Genomic DNA, 18,842 nt, shown 5'->3' on the forward strand with positions numbered 1-18,842 from the left:
CTTCCCTGGCCCTTCCCCATGAGGCCATGGCCCTCTCTCAGGTGCACTATATTATGTCCCTATTTATCCCCAGCATATCCTGGCCTCCTCTATCTCTTCCCTGGCCCTTCCCCATGAGGCCATGGCCCTCTCTCAGGTGCACTATATTATGTCCCTATTTATCCCCAGCATATCCTGGCCTCCTCTATCTCTTCCCTGGCCCTTCCCCATGAGGCCACGGCCCTCTCTCAGGAGCACTATATTATGTCCCTATTTATCCCCAGCATCTCCTGGCCTCCCCTATCTCTTCCCTGGCCCTTACCCATGAGGCCACGGCCCTCTCTCAGGTGCACTATATTATGTCCCTACTTATCCCCAGCATCTCCTGGCCTCCCCTATCTCTTCCCTGGCCCTTCCCCGTGAGGCCACGGCCCTCTCTCAGGTGCACTATATTATGTCCCTATTTATCCCCAGCATCTCCTGGCCTCCCCTATCTCTTCCCTGGCCCTTCCCCATGAGGCCATGGCCCTCTCTCAGGTTCACTATATTATGTCCCTACTTATCCCCAGCATCTCCTGGCCTCCCCTATCTCTTCCCTGGCCCTTCCCCATGAGGCCATTTGCCCTCTCTCAGGTACACTTTATTATGTCCCTATTTATCCCCAGCATCTCCTGGCCTCCCCTATCTCTTCCCTGGCCCTTCCCCATGAGGCCATTTGCCCTCTCTCAGGTACACTATATTATGTCCCTATTTATCCCCAGCATCTCCTGGCCTCCCCTATCTCTTCCCTGGCCCTTCCCCATGAGGCCATGGCCCTCTCTCAGGTGCACTATATTATGTCCCTATTTATCCCCAGCATCTCCTGGCCTCCCCTATCTTTTCCCTGGCCCATCCCCATGAGGCCATGGCCCTCTCTCAGGTGCATTATATTATGTCCCTATTTATCCCCAGCATCTCCTGGCCTCCCCTATTTCTTCCCTGGCCCTTCCCCATGAGGCCATGGCCCTCTCTCAGGTGCACTATATTATGTCCCTATTTATCCCCAGCATATCCTGGCCTCCTCTATCTCTTCCCTGGCCCTTCCCCATGAGGCCACGGCCCTCTCTCAGGTGCGCTATATTATGTCCCTATTTATCCCCAGCATCTCCTGGCCTCCCCTATCTCTTCCCTGGCCCTTCCCCATGAGGCCATGGTCCTCTCTCAGGTGCACTATATTATGTCCCTATTTACCCCCAGCATCTCCTGGCCTCCCCTATCTCTCCCCTGGCCCTTCCCCATGAGGCATGGCCCTCTCTCAGGTGCACTATATTATGTCCCTATTTATCCCCAGCATCTCCTGGCCTCCCCTATCTCTTGAAAAGGTTGTCCTATAGAGTAGGACAGCAGAAAGAAGCTCCTTTTTGGGGGCACTCTTAATAGATCATATACAAAAAATTATTATTACTTAATACGTAACCTTTATTTAATGGATGCACTAAAAAGGACAAAGACAGACAAACAACAGTAAACAAAAACCCTGGTATATAAATATTTTTTTAGAAGAAGGGAAATATCAGCTCCACAGTGTTTGGTACCATATATAACTGTAGAACATGTACATAATTTATACCACGGTATTATCAAATCAAGTCTAGCCTTCGTGTATAAAACACAAAGTAGAAGTGGGACTGGATATATAGTATAATATCCTATTATATCCCTTTACCATCCAATTGTGATGAAAGAGAATCTGGCGAGAATATTCAGTATGCTTGATACCATAAAAAACAATAATCAATTATCATGTAAACTGGTTCTTGTGTTCAAGCAAACATAGTGGCAGGCGTCTGAGATTGCAATTCTTGCACCCTAGTGCATAACCATAGAATCTTTCTTAGGTATAAAATAAATACAATGGTTCATAATACTCGTACTCAAATGTACATTGTAACCTTCATACACCAGAGAGATATATAATTGGTAATAATAGCCCTATGGGTTAACTGTTTCCTAAGTTAATATTTCATACATCTGTATATTGTAATAGTCCTCCTCTGAGTAATAACTTTTTATGCCAATCCAGGATAGGTATATATAGCTCCATATATTAATGTTAGGCAACTAGTTCGTGCAATCAGAAATGAGATGGTCATCATACAACATAAATTAAATATAATGATAATCAATAGTTACAATGAAATCAAGCAGTCTGCAACCGATTGTCCCTTATGGAGAAGTGGATAATATCACAATCTTGTAACCAGCATATAGGTCCCTTTAAAGTCTCAAAGGATTAATCACCCATATCAGTCAGATCATTATAGTCTGACCGTGTAATCGTAGTTACAATACATTTATACAGTCTGCAGCCGATTAATCATAAAACTAGTGATTGATAATCTCACACTAATGTAACAGGCATACAGTCCCTTTAAGGAATCAAGGGGTTAATCACACATGTCAGTCAGATTATTAAGTCTGACCAAAACCCTCTAAATCGTAATACCATCTAAGTCACAATAAAGAAATAATTGCGCAGAACACTATATAGTGACCATCACCATCCGATTAACAATGCCCCGAGTAGCAAGATATTCCGGAGTGAATTGCTCAAGACAAGCTATTCATAATGATCGGGTCTGAGTGGTAGGTATCACTGCAGGGAGCAGACCAGGGAGACAGAAGTAGATAGGGTACCTCTCTGGGGTCGCCGCAAAGTGTAGCGGAGCTATGAGCAAACGCCTGCCATGAGGTCAGCTGAGCACAGCTGATACTCACATGGCCTGGACGCGCGTTTCGCCGTTCTGGCTTTGTCAAACAGGAAGCCAAGTGTTAGTGTCATCTCCTAGCAGCTCCTTTATGCGCTGCACAATGTAGTGACGTCACTTATCTCCGCCCCTATCTTTGTACACAAAGTGGGGAGAGACAGACCAGCAACAAAATAGGTTGCCATAATAGCAATTCCTGTTTACCTTAAAGCAATCTAACACATATAAGTTTAATCAGTAACAAACATGATCGCAGTATACTTTGGGCTGCAGTATGTCACTGAATATAATCTAAGTACATTTTGTTAGTAGCAAATAGAAAAATTGAAAGGCATGAGAATAGTATATACATATAGATAAAAGTAATGACTTAAATTCATGATTCTAAATAGCCAAAACAGGCTTTGTACGTTGTGTACAAAGATAGGGGCGGAGACAAGTGACGTCACTACATTGTGCAGCGTATAAAGGAGATGCTAGGAGATGACACTAACACTTGGCTTCCTGTTTGACAAAGCCAGAACGGCGAAACGCGCATCCAGGCCACGTGAGTATCAGCTGTGCTCAGCTGACCTCATGGCAGGCGTTTGCTCATAGCTCCGCTACACTTTGCGGCGACCCCAGAGAGGTACCCTATCTACTTCTGTCTCCCTGGTCTGCTCCCTGCAGTGATACCTACCACTCAGACCCGATCATTATGCCTAGCTTGTCTTGAGCAATTCACTCCGGGATATCTTGCTACTCGGGGCATTGTTAATCGGATGGTGATGGTCACTATATAGTGTTCTGCGCAATTATTTCTTTATTGTGACTTAGATGGTATTACGATTTAGAGGGTTATGGTCAGACTTAATAATCTGACTGACATGTGTGATTAACCCCTTGATTCCTTAAAGGGACTGTATGCCTGTTACATTAGTGTGAGATTATCAATCACTAGTTTTATGATTAATCGGCTGCAGACTGTATAAATGTATTGTAACTACGATTACACGGTCAGACTATAATGATCTGACTGATATGGGTGATTAATCCTTTGAGACTTTAAAGGGACCTATATGCTGGTTACAAGATTGTGATATTATCAACTTCTCCATAAGGGACAATCGGTTGCAGACTGCTTGATTTCATTGTAACTATTGATTATCATTATATTTAATTTATGTTGTATGATGACCATCTCATTTCTGATTGCACGAACTAGTTGCCTAACATTAATATATGGAGCTATATATACCTATCCTGGATTGGCATAAAAAGTTATTCCTCAGAGGAGGACTATTACAATATACAGATGTATGAAATATTAACTTAGGAAACAGTTAACCCATAGGGCTATTATTACCAATTATATATCTCTCTGGTGTATGAAGGTTACAATGTACATTTGAGTACGAGTATTATGAACCATTGTATTTATTTTATACCTAAGAAAGATTCTATGGTTATGCACTAGGGTGCAAGAATTGCAATCTCAGACGCCTGCCACTATGTTTGCTTGAACACAAGAACCAGTTTACATGATAATTGATTATTGTTTTTTATGGTATCAAGCATACTGAATATTCTCGCCAGATTCTCTTTCATCACAATTGGATGGTAAAGGGATATAATAGGATATTATACTATATATCCAGTCCCACTTCTACTTTGTGTTTTATACACGAAGGCTAGACTTGATTTGATAATACCGTGGTATAAATTATGTACATGTTCTACAGTTATATATAATACTAAACACTGTGGAGCTGATATTTCTCTTATTATAAAAAAATATTTATATACCATGGTTTTTGTTTACTGTTGTTTGTCTGTCTTTGTCCTTTTTAGTGCATCCATTAAATAAAGGTTACGTATTAAGTAATAATAATTTCTTGTATATGATCTATTAAGAGTGCCCCCAAAAAGGAGCTTCTTTCTGCTGTCCTACTCTATAGGACAACCTTTTCAAGTTGTATATAACCCTTACTCCTGGAGAGCACCACCAACCAGTTCATAAACCTGGGATGTGTTTTTCAACACCCTTTAGAGCGATTTATATGTTGGTTTTTTTCTGAATGTGTTTATAATTATACCAATCCAGTGCGGAGTCTCTCTCTTTGTTCTCCCCTATCTCTTCCCTGGCCCTTCCCCATGAGGCCATGGCCCTCTCTCAGGTGCACTATATTATGTCCCTATTTATCCCCAGCATCTCCTGGCCTCCCCTATCTCTTCCCTGTCCCTTCCCCATGAGGCCATGTTCCTCTCTCAGATGCACTATATTATGTCCCTATTTATCCCCAGCATCTCCTGGCCTCTCCTATCTCTTCCCTGGCCCTTTCCCATGAGGCCATGGCCCTCTCTCAGGTGCTCTATATTATGTCCCTATTTATCCCCAGCATCTCCTGGCCTCCCCTATCTCTTCGTATTTAAAGAATGAGGGGGGTGCCAATGCTCTCTCTGGCACAAGGCACCAAAAAGTCTAGTTACGGCCCTGGGGGGCCCCAGTGTGTAGGGGCCTCTGGGCAATTACCCCAGTTACCCTGTTGTTCATCCAGCTCTGGTGTTATCGGAGCATCTGTCCCTGCATGCGGAAACAAATAAATAGCACCAAGACCTGTTCCCATCTCACTAGCAGTAGCAACGTTAGGTTTCCAGACACCTTATTGATGACCAGACCTGCACTCACCGCAGTATGGCTCTGTGGTTGTGGTCAGCATGAAAAACTGGACATCCTTGGCGCCATTTCCCATTGCGTGTTCGGTCGCACTGGTTAAATATTCCATCTCGTAATCTGTGGAATTCTCCATTTCAGGCCTGAACTTGCTGAGTAAAATGTCTCCCCCTGTATTGGTCGCTGTTCTCTTCATCCCTGCTCCAAAAACACAAGTACAAAGGACCTGATTCAGTACCGATCGCAAGTGCAACTACGGACGCAGACCGAGCGATTGTTTGGCATCGCGCATGCGTATAAGCCGCACTGCGATTACGGATTCACAGAGGAACCCATCACAGAGTGAGTGACGATCTGTTAGCGTTTGGAGGTTGGCGAAGGGGAGGTGTCTTCTTGAATGCCGTATTCCTGGGCACGTATAAATTAGCCAGTGCAAGTGTATATACGCAGCTTGAGAGCCCTCTGCGTACGAGGAGACTCGCAGTGTTTGCGGCTGGTCAGGCCTGCTGTAAATGCTGTGTGAATGGCCGATGTGCGTCAATAGTACCGATTTTACGCAGGACTGCGACATTGGACGGATGTGAGAAAGCAGCAGTGGGCGTCTTTAGGCCGGCTTGATCTTTGGCAAACATTAGCATATTTTAGCAGCTGCGTTACGCATAGATTCGCAACAGCGATTGCAATTGCGATCTGCACTGAATCAGGCCCAAAATCCACGACCAGAAGAGTAAAGGAACCGAAAATTTACGGAAACTCAGCCGTGTCCCTGGATTTGTAATATATATATATATATATATATATATATATATATATATATATATATATATATATATATCTATATTAGTTGCTGTGGGCTTTAAACCATGATAGCATACCCTGAGTGTAACACTAATGTGATGGCTATTTCCATGTTATAATTCTGAGCAATTAAGTAGGGACTTGCAGTAAAGTGGGGTCCCTTGATGGGGGCTGCAAGCTTAAATGCATTGATCAATTCATGAACCAAAATCCCATTATTTATTATTAGGAGAGATGAGAACTGACTAAGTTTAAATCTATATAAGAGTCCTTAGTTTTTTGTAATTGGTTGGAATTTGTCAGTAGTTGCTAGGTAGAGTAGTTTGGGGGGGTTATCATGGTTGGTTTGTAGCTGACCATGTGGGAGCTCGTGGGAGTGGCTTGGTGGACTTTATAGGACTGGGGTACGCCCAGCAACTTCCTTTTCTGGATGGTGTTTGTCCCTCCCTCCCTTCCCTATCTCTTTACTGTGCATTTGTTGTGTATGTTTTTACTAACATTTTTATTGTTGTGTCTCGGCGGGAAGGTGCTACAATCCAGCGGCCACGTAAAGTGTAAGAGTATTCGTTGTGGAGCACATATCCTTTAAATGGTCGTAGTATGGCCTACCTCTGCGGGAGGACTTTGGGCGTCAGTCTCTGCGGACACGCTCGTACTATGCAATATCATAGGGGTTGTGAGTCTTCGCAGCTTAGCTTACAATGACCACAGGGGGGGCGTTTCAGTCGCTCCCTAATATTGGTCACAATGGCCACAGGGGGGGCGTATCAGTCGTCCCCTAATATTGGCTAAGATCATATGACTGGAGCTGGTTGTAGCATCCTTCTTTGCCTCCCAATAAAGTAAATTCAATAATTTAAGTATAATTCAGGGTCATACCTTTAATAAAGAAAGTTATGACCATTTAACCAAAGCAGTCTGTGTCCTGTCTTTATCTTAGTATAAGTTAGTGTAAGCTGTTATATATTGTGTTTAATCGCAATAAAGTTATGGACGCCTTATTATTATTATTATTATTATTATTATTATTATTGTTATTATTGTTAGTTATTATTATTATTATTGTTATTATTTTTATTATTATTATTACTATTATTATTATTATTATTGTTATTATTATTATTATTATTATTATTATTATTATTATTACTATTACTATTATTATTATTATTATTGTTATTATTATTATTATTATTACTATTATTATTATTATTACTGTTATTATTATTATTATTATTATTATTGTTAGTATTATTATTATTACTATTACTATTATTATTATTATTATTATTATTATTGTTATTATTATTATTATTATTATTACTATTATTATTGTTATTGTTATTATTATTATTATTATTGTTATTATTGTTAGTTATTATGGTGAGTGCAGAGTCCCTGTGATTTCTATTTAGACAACGTGGTCACATACCATGATGCACCCCAAATCTAGGAATGGTGAGTGCCATGGATTAGAGCTGTTATATATATACACATACACACACAGGGCAGCCAAGAGTCGCGCACTCCCCAGCAGCCCAGCACAGCTGACCGGGAGGAGGAAGGGGGACAGCATCGGAGACCCGGGCCCCCGCCAGGCCCCTCCAGCATGCCCGGGCCCAGGTAATTAGTACCCGCTCCCTCCCTCTTGGCGCTCCTGTATATATACAGTACATATATATATATTATGTACTGTATATATACAAATAATTGGGCTTTTCAATGCACAAAGATATAAGAATAATGAAGACCGTGGTACCTATACGTGGACAGAAGGACTCCTGGGAGCTGCCACACACCGGGCACTGACCCCCCTGGAACATCCGGTAGTTGGCGCAAGGAAAACCAATGAATTGGCAGATCCCCCGTATGGCGTTGATGAACACAGCAATCGATCTCATGTGGTCACAGATCAAGTATCCATAGACTACAGGAAATAAGATTGTTCAGTTACTATGCACAGATCCCTCCTGTCTCTAATGGAAGAAACGTTACATCTATATTCCAACATGAAAAAGCACTACTGGTCCCAAGGAAGACAGATGGCATGTGCATGGCGGTAAATTATTCGGCGCACAGCGGTGACAGCCATATGTGCAGGGGCTGCAGGTCACCATATGTGTTTATTACCCTGAAACGCTGCAGAGGGGACCCTTACCAAACAAATACCTAGTTACTTCCCTGTCACCTCCATCGTTACCCGTATTGTCATAATCAATGACAGCTCCTTGTAAACTCACAGTTTCGGAGGGACGTTATGCAGCCAGGCTGGTCTCTGCCGCCGTTAATGAAGTAATCTACGTGTCCCACCGCGATACGGATGCCAAAGTCTAAGAGAGAAAGAAGCAAAATTAAGTATGTGGGAAGATCCATTTCTGCCCCCTCCCCCTTACCTGTTACTGCTGTGCGGCACGCACAGCCAATGACTGTGCTTGTGGTTTATTGTGTGGTGATTGCATTACTGCCACTTACTTACCCTTTGCTGTATAACCCTTGTGTACATTGTGTCTCTTACTGTCATGATCTTGCTATCCTCGTGTATACAGAAGCCATTGTGTCTGTGGGTGGACCCATGGGTTACCTCATTTATACAGGAGCCATGGTGTCTGTGGGTGGACCCTTGGGTTACCTCATGTATACGGAAGCCATTTTGTCTGTGGGTGGACCCATGGGTAACTTTGTGTATACCGAAGCCATTGTGTCTGTGGGTGGTCCCATGGGTTACCTCATATATACGAAAGCCATGTTATCTGTGGGTGGACCCATGGGTTACTTTGTGTATACGGAAGCCTTTGTGCCTGTGGGTGGACCCATGGGTTACCTCATGTATATGGAAGCCATGTTGTCTGTGGGTGGACCCATGGGTTACCTCGTGTATACGGTAGCCATGTTGTCTGTGGGTGGACCCATGGGTTACCTCATATATACAGAAGCCATGTTGTCTGTGGGTGGACCCATGGGTTTTATCCTTGTGTATACGGAAGCCATGTTGTCTGTGGGTGGACCCATTGGTTACCTCGTGTATACGGAAGCCATATTGTCTGTGGATGAACCCATGGGTTACCTCGTGTATACGGAAGCCATGTTGTCTGTGGGTGGACCCATGGGTTTCCTCATGTATACGGAAGCCATGTTGTCTGTGGGTGGACCCATGGGTTTCCTCATGGTTATGGAAGCCCTTTGTCTGTGGGTGGACCCATGGGTTACCTCATATATACGGAAGCCATGTTGTCTGTGGGCTTCTGTATATATGGGAAGAGATAGATCCCCTTCCGTAGATGTATGATGATGTCATCTGCCAATGTCCAATGTCATTCCCTACCATCCAAGTGGGCATAGAGGGGGAATACATTAATGTGGCGAGTGAAGCAAGCCAACATGCCCGCAGTGTGGCGAGCGAAGCGAGCCCGCAAGAGGCCAACTTTCTTATTTTTCGTGGAAAGTGTGGGCAGAAACCTCCACTTCCGCCCTCACTCACGTCACTTCCAGGTACGGCTACTGAAGGGGTTTAATCCTTGTGTATACGGAAGCCATTGTGTTTGTGGGTGTACCCATGGGTTACCTCATATATATGGAAGCCATGTTGTCTGTGGATGGACCCATGGGTTACCTCATGTATACGGAAGCCATTTTGTCTGTGGGTGGACTCATGGGTAACTTTGTGTATACGGAAGCCATTGTGTCTGTGGGTGGACCCATGGGTTACCTCATATATACGAAAGCCATGTTATCTGTGGGTGGACCCATGGGTTACTTTGTGTATACGGTAGCCATGTTGTCTGTGGGTGGACCCATGGGTTACCTCATATATACAGAAGCCATGTTGTCTGTGGGTGGACCCATGGGTTACCTCGTGTATACGGTAGCCATGTTGTCTGTGAGTGGACCCATGGGTTACCTCATATATGCAGAAGCCATGTTGTCTGTGGGTGGACCCATGGGTTTTATCCTTGTGTATACAGAAGCCATGTTGTCTGTGGGTGGACCCATGGGTTACCTCGTGTATACGGAAGCCATGTTGTTTGTGGATGAACCCATGGGTTACCTCGTGTATACGGAAGCCATGTTGTCTGTGGGTGGACCCATGGGTTTCCTCATGTATACGGAAGCCATGTTGTTTGTGAGTGGACCCATGGGTTTCCTCATGTATACGGAAGCCCTTTGTCTGTGGGTGGACCCATGGGTTACCTCATATATATGGAAGCCATGTTGTCTGTGGGCTTCCGTATATATGGGAAGAGATAGATCCCCTTCCGTAGATGTATGATGACGTCATCTGCCAGTGTCCAATGTCATTCCCTACCATCCAAGTGGGCATAGAGGGGGAATATATTAATGTGGCGAGCGAAGCAAGCCAACATGCCCGCTGTGTGGCGAGCGAAGCGAGCCCGCAAGAGGCCAACTTTCTTATTTTTCGTGGAAAGTGTGGGCAGAAACCTCCACTTCCGCTCTCACGTCACTTCCAGGTACGGCTACTGAAGGGGTTTTATCCTTGTGTATACGGAAGCCATTGTGTTTGTGGGTGGACCCATGGGTTACCTCATGTATATGGAAGCCATGTTGTCTGTGGGTGGACCCATGGGTTACCTCATGTATACGGAAGCCATTTTGTCTGTGGGCGAACCCTTTGGTTACCTCGCATATACAGAAGCCATGTTGTCTGTGGGTGGACCTTTGGGTTACTTTATGCCGTCACATTATATGTTACCATGATAAGTGAGCAGAACATACTGTCTGTATCCGTGTGTATGGCCTCCACAAACACAGCATCTGCAGGGTCCAGCCTCTCCTCCGGGTTGTTCTTTGTGAACTTGTACCCAGCTGGATCCAATCCTGAGGGATAAGAAATGGGAGATATTGGTTACCATTGCTAAACAGAGAGAGTTTGCCTCAGGCCAGTAATAAAGTGGTGCCCCTAGTGGTCAGATTATCAGAGAACATGGAAGAATAGTTCTTATACCAAGCAGTGAGAATAATTTACAGACGGGAATACATTGTTTTCATATAAAAAGATGAGCGCTGCATAAACAGTCTGCTCTGTAAGGATGGATGCTAGGCTATACCAGTGAGGCTGCTCCAGGAATCATTATGGGCAACAACCTGTGCTAGGTCTATGGAGATATAGAGCCTATAACCCTACTGCACATATGTCACATATAGGGCTAGTGGAGATCAGACTTGCTATAATGCCCTTTCCTCACAGTCCTCATCAGGGAGAAGCTGGGATTCAAACAGAGGGGTGAGACTTTGTGCCCACTGCCAAGAAAGGAAAGTGATGGGAAACCTAAATTAAATGTTTCTTGTCACTGGTGCTTGTTTTATTGTGCAACAGTTACTTCTGCACAATACACTGGTAGCTGTATATGGTGTGGTCAGTAGAGGGCACAGCTGGATAATCAGATTTGGTAATACATAATTAGATACACTGGTTGCTGTATGTGAAGTGGTCAGTAGAGGGTGCTGTAGGAGAATCAGATTGGGTAATACATGATTACATACATTAGTTGCTGTATGCGTTGTGGTCAGTAGAGGGCAATAGCATGAGAATCAGATTTGGTAATACATAATTAGATACGCTGGCTGCTGTATGTGGTGTGGTCAGTAGAGGGTGCTGCAGGAAAATCAAATTGGGTAATACACGATTAGAAACACTGGTTTCTGTATGTGGTGTGGTCAATAGAGGGCGCTGCCAGAGAATTAGATTGGGTAATATATGATTACATACAATGGTTGCTATATGTGGTGTGGTCAGTAGAGGGCGCTGCAGGAGAATCAGATTGGGTAATACATAATTACATACACTGGTTGCTCTATATGGTGTGGTCAGTAGAGGCGCTGCAGGAGAATCAGGTTGGGTAATACATTATTAGTTACACTGGTTGCTGTATGTGGTGTGGTCAGTAGAGGGCACTGCAGGAGAATCAGGTTGGGTAATACATGATTAGTTACACTGGTTGCCGTATGTGGTGTGGTCAGTAGAGTCACTGCAGGAGAATCAGGTTCTGTAATACATGATTAGTTACATTGGTTGCTGTATGTGGTGTGGTCAGTAGAGGCACTGCAGGAGAATCAGATTGGGTAATACATGATTACATACACTGGTTGCTGTATGTGGTGTGGTTAGTAGAGGCACTGCAGGAGAATCAGGTTGGGTAATACATGATTACATACACTTATTGCTGTATGTGGTGTGGTCAGTAGAGGGCGCTGCAGGAGAATCAGATTGGGTAATGCATGATTACATACACTGGTTGCTGTATGTGGTGTGGTCAGTAGAGGCACTGCAGGAGAATCAGGTTCTGTAATACATGATTAGTTACATTGGTTGCTGTATGTGGTGTGGTCAGTAGAAGCAATGCAGGAGAATCAGATTGGGTAATATATGATTACATACACTGGTTGCTGTATGTGGTGTGGTTAGTAGAGGCACTGCAGGAGAATCAGATTGGGTAATACATGATTAGAAACACTGGTTGCTGTATGTGGTGTGGTTAGTAGAGGCACTGCAGGAGAATCAGATTGGGTAATACATGATTACATACACTGGTTGCTGTATGTGGTGTGGTCAGTAGAGGCACTGCAGGAGAATCAGGTTGGGTAATACATGATTACATACACTGGTTGCTGTAGGTGGTGTGGTCAGTAGAGGCACTGCAGGAGAATCAGGTTGGGTAATACATGATTACATACACTGGTTGCTGTATGTGGTGTGGTCAGTAGAGGCACTGCAGGAGAATCAGGTTGGGTAATACATTATTAGTTACACTGGTTGCTGTATGTGGTGTGGTCAGTAGAAGCACTGCAGGAGAATCAGGTTGGGTAATACATGATTACATACACTGGTTGCTGTATGTGGTGTGGTTAGTAGAGGCACTGCAGGAGAATCAGATTGGGTAATACATGATTACATACACTGGTTGCTGTATGTGGTGTGGTCAGTAGAGGGCACTGCAGGAGAATCAGATTGGGTAATACATGATTACATACACTGGTTGCTGTATGTGGTGTGGTCAGTAGAGGCACTGCAGGAGAATCAGGTTGGGTAATACATGATTACATACACTGGTTGCTGTATGTGGTGTGGTCAGTAGAGGGCACTGCAGGAGAATCAGATTGGGTAATACATGACTACATACACTGGTTGCTGTATGTGGTGTGGTCAGTTGAGGCACTGCAGGAGAATCAGGTTGGGTAATACATTATTAGTTACACTGGTTACTGTATGTGGTGTGGTCAGTAGAGGCACTGCAGGAGAATCAGGTTGGGTAATACATGATTACATACACTGGTTGCTGTATGTGGTGTGGTTAGTAGAGGCACTGCAGGAGAATCAGATTGGGTAATACATGATTACATACACTGGTTGCTGTATGTGGTGTGGTCAGTAGAGGGCACTGCACGAGAATCAGATTGGGTAATACATGATTACATACACTGGTTGCTGTATGTGGTGTGATCAGTAGAGGCACTGCAGGAGAATCAGGTTGGGTAATACATGATTACATACACTGGTTGCTGTATGTGGTGTGGTTAGTAGAGGCACTGCAGGAGAATCAGATTGGGTAATACATGATTACATACACTGGTTGCTGTATGTGGTGTGGTCAGTAGAGGCACTGCAGGAGAATCAGATTGGGTAATACATGATTACATACACTGGTTGCTGTATGTGGTGTGGTCAGTAGAGGCACTGCAGGAGAATCAGGTTGGGTAATACATTATTAGTTACACTGGTTGCTGTATGTGGTGTGGTCAGTAGAGGCACTGCAGGAGAATCAGGTTGGGTAATACATGATTACATACACTGGTTGCTGTATGTGGTGTGGTCAGTAGAGGGCACTGCAGGAGAATCAGATTGGGTAATACATGATTACATACACTGGTTGCTGTATGTGGTGTGGTCAGTAGAGGCACTGCAGGAGAATCAGGTTGGGTAATACATTATTAGTTACACTGGTTGCTGTATGTGGTGTGGTCAGTAGAGGCACTGCAGGAGAATCAGGTTGGGTAATACATGATTACATACACTGGTTGCTGTATGTGGTGTGGTTAGTAGAGGCACTGCAGGAGAATCAGATTGGGTAATACATGATTACATACACTGGTTGCTGTATGTGGTGTGGTCAGTAGAGGGCACTGCACGAGAATCAGATTGGGTAATACATGATTACATACACTGGTTGCTGTATGTGGTGTGATCAGTAGAGGCACTGCAGGAGAATCAGGTTGGGTAATACATGATTACATACACTGGTTGCTGTATGTGGTGTGGTCAGTAGAGGCACTGCAGGAGAATCAGGTTGGGTAATACATGATTAAATACACTGGTTGCTGTATGTGGTGTGGTCAGTAGAGGCACTGCAGGAAAATCAGATTGGGTAATACATGATTACATACACTGGTTGCTGTATGTGGTGTGGTCAGTAGAGGCACTGCAGGAGAATCAGGTTGGGTAATACATTATTAGTTACACTGGTTGCTGTATGTGGTGTGGTCAGTAGAGGCACTGCAGGAGAATCAGGTTGGGTAATACATGATTACATACACTGGTTGCTGTATGTGGTGTGGTTAGTAGAGGCACTGCAGGAGAATCAGCTTGGGTAATACATGATTACATACACTGGTTGCTGTATGTGGTGTGTTCAGTAGAGGCACTGCAGGAGAATCAGATTGGGTAATACATGATTACATACACTGGTTGCTGTATGTGGTGTGGTCAGTAGAGGCACTGCAGGAGAATCAGATTGGGTAATACATGATTACATACACTGGTTGCTGTATGTGGTGTGGTCAGTAGAGGCACTGCAGGAGAATCAGATTGGGTAATACATGATTACATACACTCCCATTCCTGACAGCACTGTCATTACACGTATTACAGGTGAGACATATAAATATGCTATAAGTGACATGCTGCATTATAAGTTACTAAACAATAGTTGTGGTACAGAGTAAGTCAGGTTAGGCTGATAATAATGTGTTTATTTACGTCAGGAGGACCAGTAGTATTAAGCTGCATACACACACAATCAACTTGAAATATGTCTTTCAGTGAAGTCCTCCTGCCACATCTCTGACCAGGCAAAGTTGAGGATATCGGGCAAGTCGCCCTGCATGTAGAGATGATCATAGATATCATTACCGTTCATGCGGGAACGCGCATCGTTGGTTGTTCACTGCATAAAAATGAACGATATGAGCGATTTATCGTTCTTGTTCATAGATATTGTACCATGTGTATGCACCATTACTGAATGTTATAGTATGTTATAGTATAATTGTGTTATTGTGATAACATAGCCAGCTATGGCAGCACAGTTGGCATAATGATTAGCATTACTGCCTCACAGCAATGAGGTTTGAATCCCACTATGGTCCTTACCGTGTGGAGTTTGTATATTCTCCCTGTGCTTGCACGGGTTTCCTCCGGGTGCACGGGTTTCCTCCCACAAACCAAGTACTGTGTACTGGTAGGTTACTTGGCTCACAACATGTGTGTGTGGTAGGGAATATAGATTGTAAGCTCCACGGGGTCAGGGAATAATGGGTATCTCTGTACAGCGCTATATAAATAACTGGTAATAAATAAATACTGGCATCTAGGAGAGAGACCTAATAAGCCCGAATTACTCCCTTATGCTAATGCGGGATTCTGTAGGGCTAATGCGGGGATCCGTCCACTGCTTTTCTGTACTCAGCTGCAACCGTCATCATCAGTATCAGCACCCCACGCTGGGTGCAGGGATCCGTCATCATCAGTATCAGCACCCCACACTGGGTGTAGGAGATCCACCATCATCGGTATCATCATCCCACACTGGGTGCAGGGATCCATCATCATCAGTATCAGCACCCCACACTGGGTGCAGGGGATCCGTCATCATCAGTATCAGCACACCACGCTGGGTGCAGGGATCCGTCATCATCAGTATCAGCACCCCACGCTGGGTGCAGGGATCCGTCATCATCAGTATCAGCACCCCACACTGGGTGCAGGGAATCCGTCATCATCAGTATCAGCACCCCACACTGGAAGCAGGAGATCCGTTATCATCAGTATCAGCACCACACGCTGTGTGCAGGGATCCATCATCATCAGTATCAGCACCCCACGCAGGGTGCAGGGGATCCGTTATTAGTATCATCACCCCACGCTGGGTGTAGGAGATCCATCATCATCAGTATCAGCACCCGACGCTGGTTGCAGGGATCTGTCATCATCAGTATCAGCACCCCACACTGGGTGCAGGATCCGTCATCATCAGTATCAGCACCCCACGCTGGGTGCAGGAGATCCATCATCATCAGTATCAGCACCCCACGCTGGGTGCAGGGATCCGTCATCATCAGTATCAGCACCCCACGCTGGGTGCAGGGGTCCGTAATCATCAGTATCAGTACCCCATGCTGGGTGCAGGGATTCATCATCATCAGTATCAGCACCCCACGCTGGGTGCAGGGATCCGTCATCATCAGTATCAGCACCCCACAATGGATGCAGGAGATCCACCATCATCAGTATCATCAACCCACACTGGGTGTAGGGATCCGTCATCATCAGTATCAGCACCCCACGCTGGGTGCAGGGATCCGTCATCATCAGAATCAGCACCCCACGCTGGGTGCAGAGATCCGTCATCATCAGTATCAGCACCCCACGCTGGGTGCAGGGATCCGTCATCATCAGTATCAGCACCCCACGCTGGGTGCAGGAGATCCGTCATCATCAGTATCAGTACCCCACGCTGGGTGCAGGGATCCGTCATCATCAGTATCAGCACCCCACGCTGGGTGCAGGGGATCCGTCATCATCAGTATCAGCACCCCACGCTGGGTGCAGGGGATCCATTATCATCAGTATCATCACCCCACGCTGGGTGTAGGAGAACCACCATCATCAGTATCAGCACCCCACGCTGGGTGCCGGAGATACGTCATCATCAGTATCAGCACTCCACGCTGGGTGCAGGGATCCGTCATCATCAGTATCAGCACCCCACGCTGGGTGCAGGAGATCCGTCATCATCAGTATCAGCACCCCACGCTGGATGCAGGGATCCGTCATCATCAGTATCATCACCCCACGCTTGGTGCAGGGGATCCGTTATCATCAGTATCATCACCCCATGCTGGGGTAGGAGATCCATCATCATCAGTATCATCACCCCACGCTGGGTGCAGGAGATCCGTCATCATCAGTATCAGCACCCCACGCTGGGTGCAGGGATCCGTAATCATCAGTATCAGCACCCCACGCTGGGTGCAGGGATCCGTCATCATCAGTATCAGCACCCCACGCTGGGTGCAGGGGATCCGTTATCATCAGTATCAGCACCCCACGCTGGGGTAGGAGATCCGTCATCATCAGTATCATCACCCCACGCTGGGTGCTGGAGATCCGTCATCATCAGTATCAGCACCCCACGCTGGGTGCAGGAGATCCGTCATCATCAGTATCAGTACCCCACGCTGGGTGCAGGGATCCGTCATCATCAGTATCAGCACCCCACGCTGGGTGCAGGAGATCCATCATCATCAGTATCATCACCCCACACTGGGTGCAGGAGATCCGTCATCATCAGTATCAGTACCCCACACTGGGTGCAGGGATCCATCATCATCAGTATCAGCACCCCACCCTGGGTACAGGGATCTGTCATCATCAGTAAGGGCACGCCACGCTGGGTGCAGGGAACCGTCATCATCAGTATCAGCACCCCACACTGGGTGCAGGAGATCCATCATCATCAGTATCAGCACCCCACGCTGGGTGCAGGAATCCGTCATCATCAGTATCAGCACTCCACGCTGGGTGCAGGGATCCATCATCATCAGTATCAGCACCCCACGCTGGGTGCAGGAGATCCATCATCATCAGTATCAGCACCCCACGCTGGGTGCAGGGATCCGTCATCATCAGTATCAGCACCCCACACTGGGTGCAGGAGATCCATCATCATCAGTATCAGCACCCCACGCTGGGTGCAGCGATCCGTCATCATCAGTATCAGCACCCCACGCTGGGTGCAGGGATCTGTCATCATCAGTATCAGCACCCCACGCTGGGTGCAGGGGATCTATCAATCATCATCAGTATCAGCCCCCCATGCTGGGTGCAGGGATCTGTCATCATCAGTATCAGCACCCCACGCTGGGTGCAGTGATCCGTCATCATCAGTATCAGCACCCCACGCTGGGTGCAGGGGATCCGTCATCATCAGTATCAGCACCCCACGCTGGGTGCAGGAGATCCGTCATCATCAGTATCAGCACCCCACGCTGGATGCAGGGATCCGTCATCATCAGTATCATCACCCCACGCTTGGTGCAGGGGATCCGTTATCATCAGTATCATCACCCCATGCTGGGGTAGGAGATCCATCATCATCAGTATCATCACCCCACGCTGGGTGCAGGAGATCCGTCATCATCAGTATCAGCACCCCACGCTGGGTGCAGGGATCCGTAATCATCAGTATCAGCACCCCACGCTGGGTGCAGGGATCCGTCATCATCAGTATCAGCACCCCACGCTGGGTGCAGGGGATCCGTTATCATCAGTATCAGCACCCCACGCTGGGGTAGGAGATCCGTCATCATCAGTATCATCACCCCACGCTGGGTGCTGGAGATCCGTCATCATCAGTATCAGCACCCCACGCTGG

At 45.8% G+C, this 18,842-nt stretch overlaps 1 protein-coding gene across 2 annotated transcripts in view; it reads right to left on the reverse strand.

Moving 5' to 3' along the window:
• The window catches only part of PLA1A (phospholipase A1 member A), a 90,423-nt gene that overhangs the window by 17,850 nt on the left and 53,731 nt on the right, over nucleotides 1–18,842 (reverse strand). Inside the window, exons 5-8 of one of the 2 annotated variants that reach the window (XM_088463941.1) lie at nucleotides 10,909–11,010; nucleotides 8,418–8,507; nucleotides 7,937–8,104; nucleotides 5,395–5,577 (exon numbers count right to left, since the gene is read on the reverse strand). In XM_088463941.1, the coding sequence (XP_088320067.1) occupies nucleotides 5,395–5,577; nucleotides 7,937–8,104; nucleotides 8,418–8,507; nucleotides 10,909–11,010 (543 nt within the window). Of the gene's footprint in view, nucleotides 1–5,394; nucleotides 5,581–7,936; nucleotides 8,105–8,417; nucleotides 8,508–10,908; nucleotides 11,011–18,842 lie in introns of both variants that reach the window. The other variant, XM_088463940.1, reaches the window with a different exon arrangement.

Source organism: Taudactylus pleione, unplaced genomic scaffold, assembly GCF_031769625.1.
Source record: "Taudactylus pleione unplaced genomic scaffold, aTauple2 ptg001518l, whole genome shotgun sequence".
In the NCBI taxonomy this organism is placed as follows: Eukaryota; Metazoa; Chordata; class Amphibia; order Anura; family Myobatrachidae; genus Taudactylus; species Taudactylus pleione.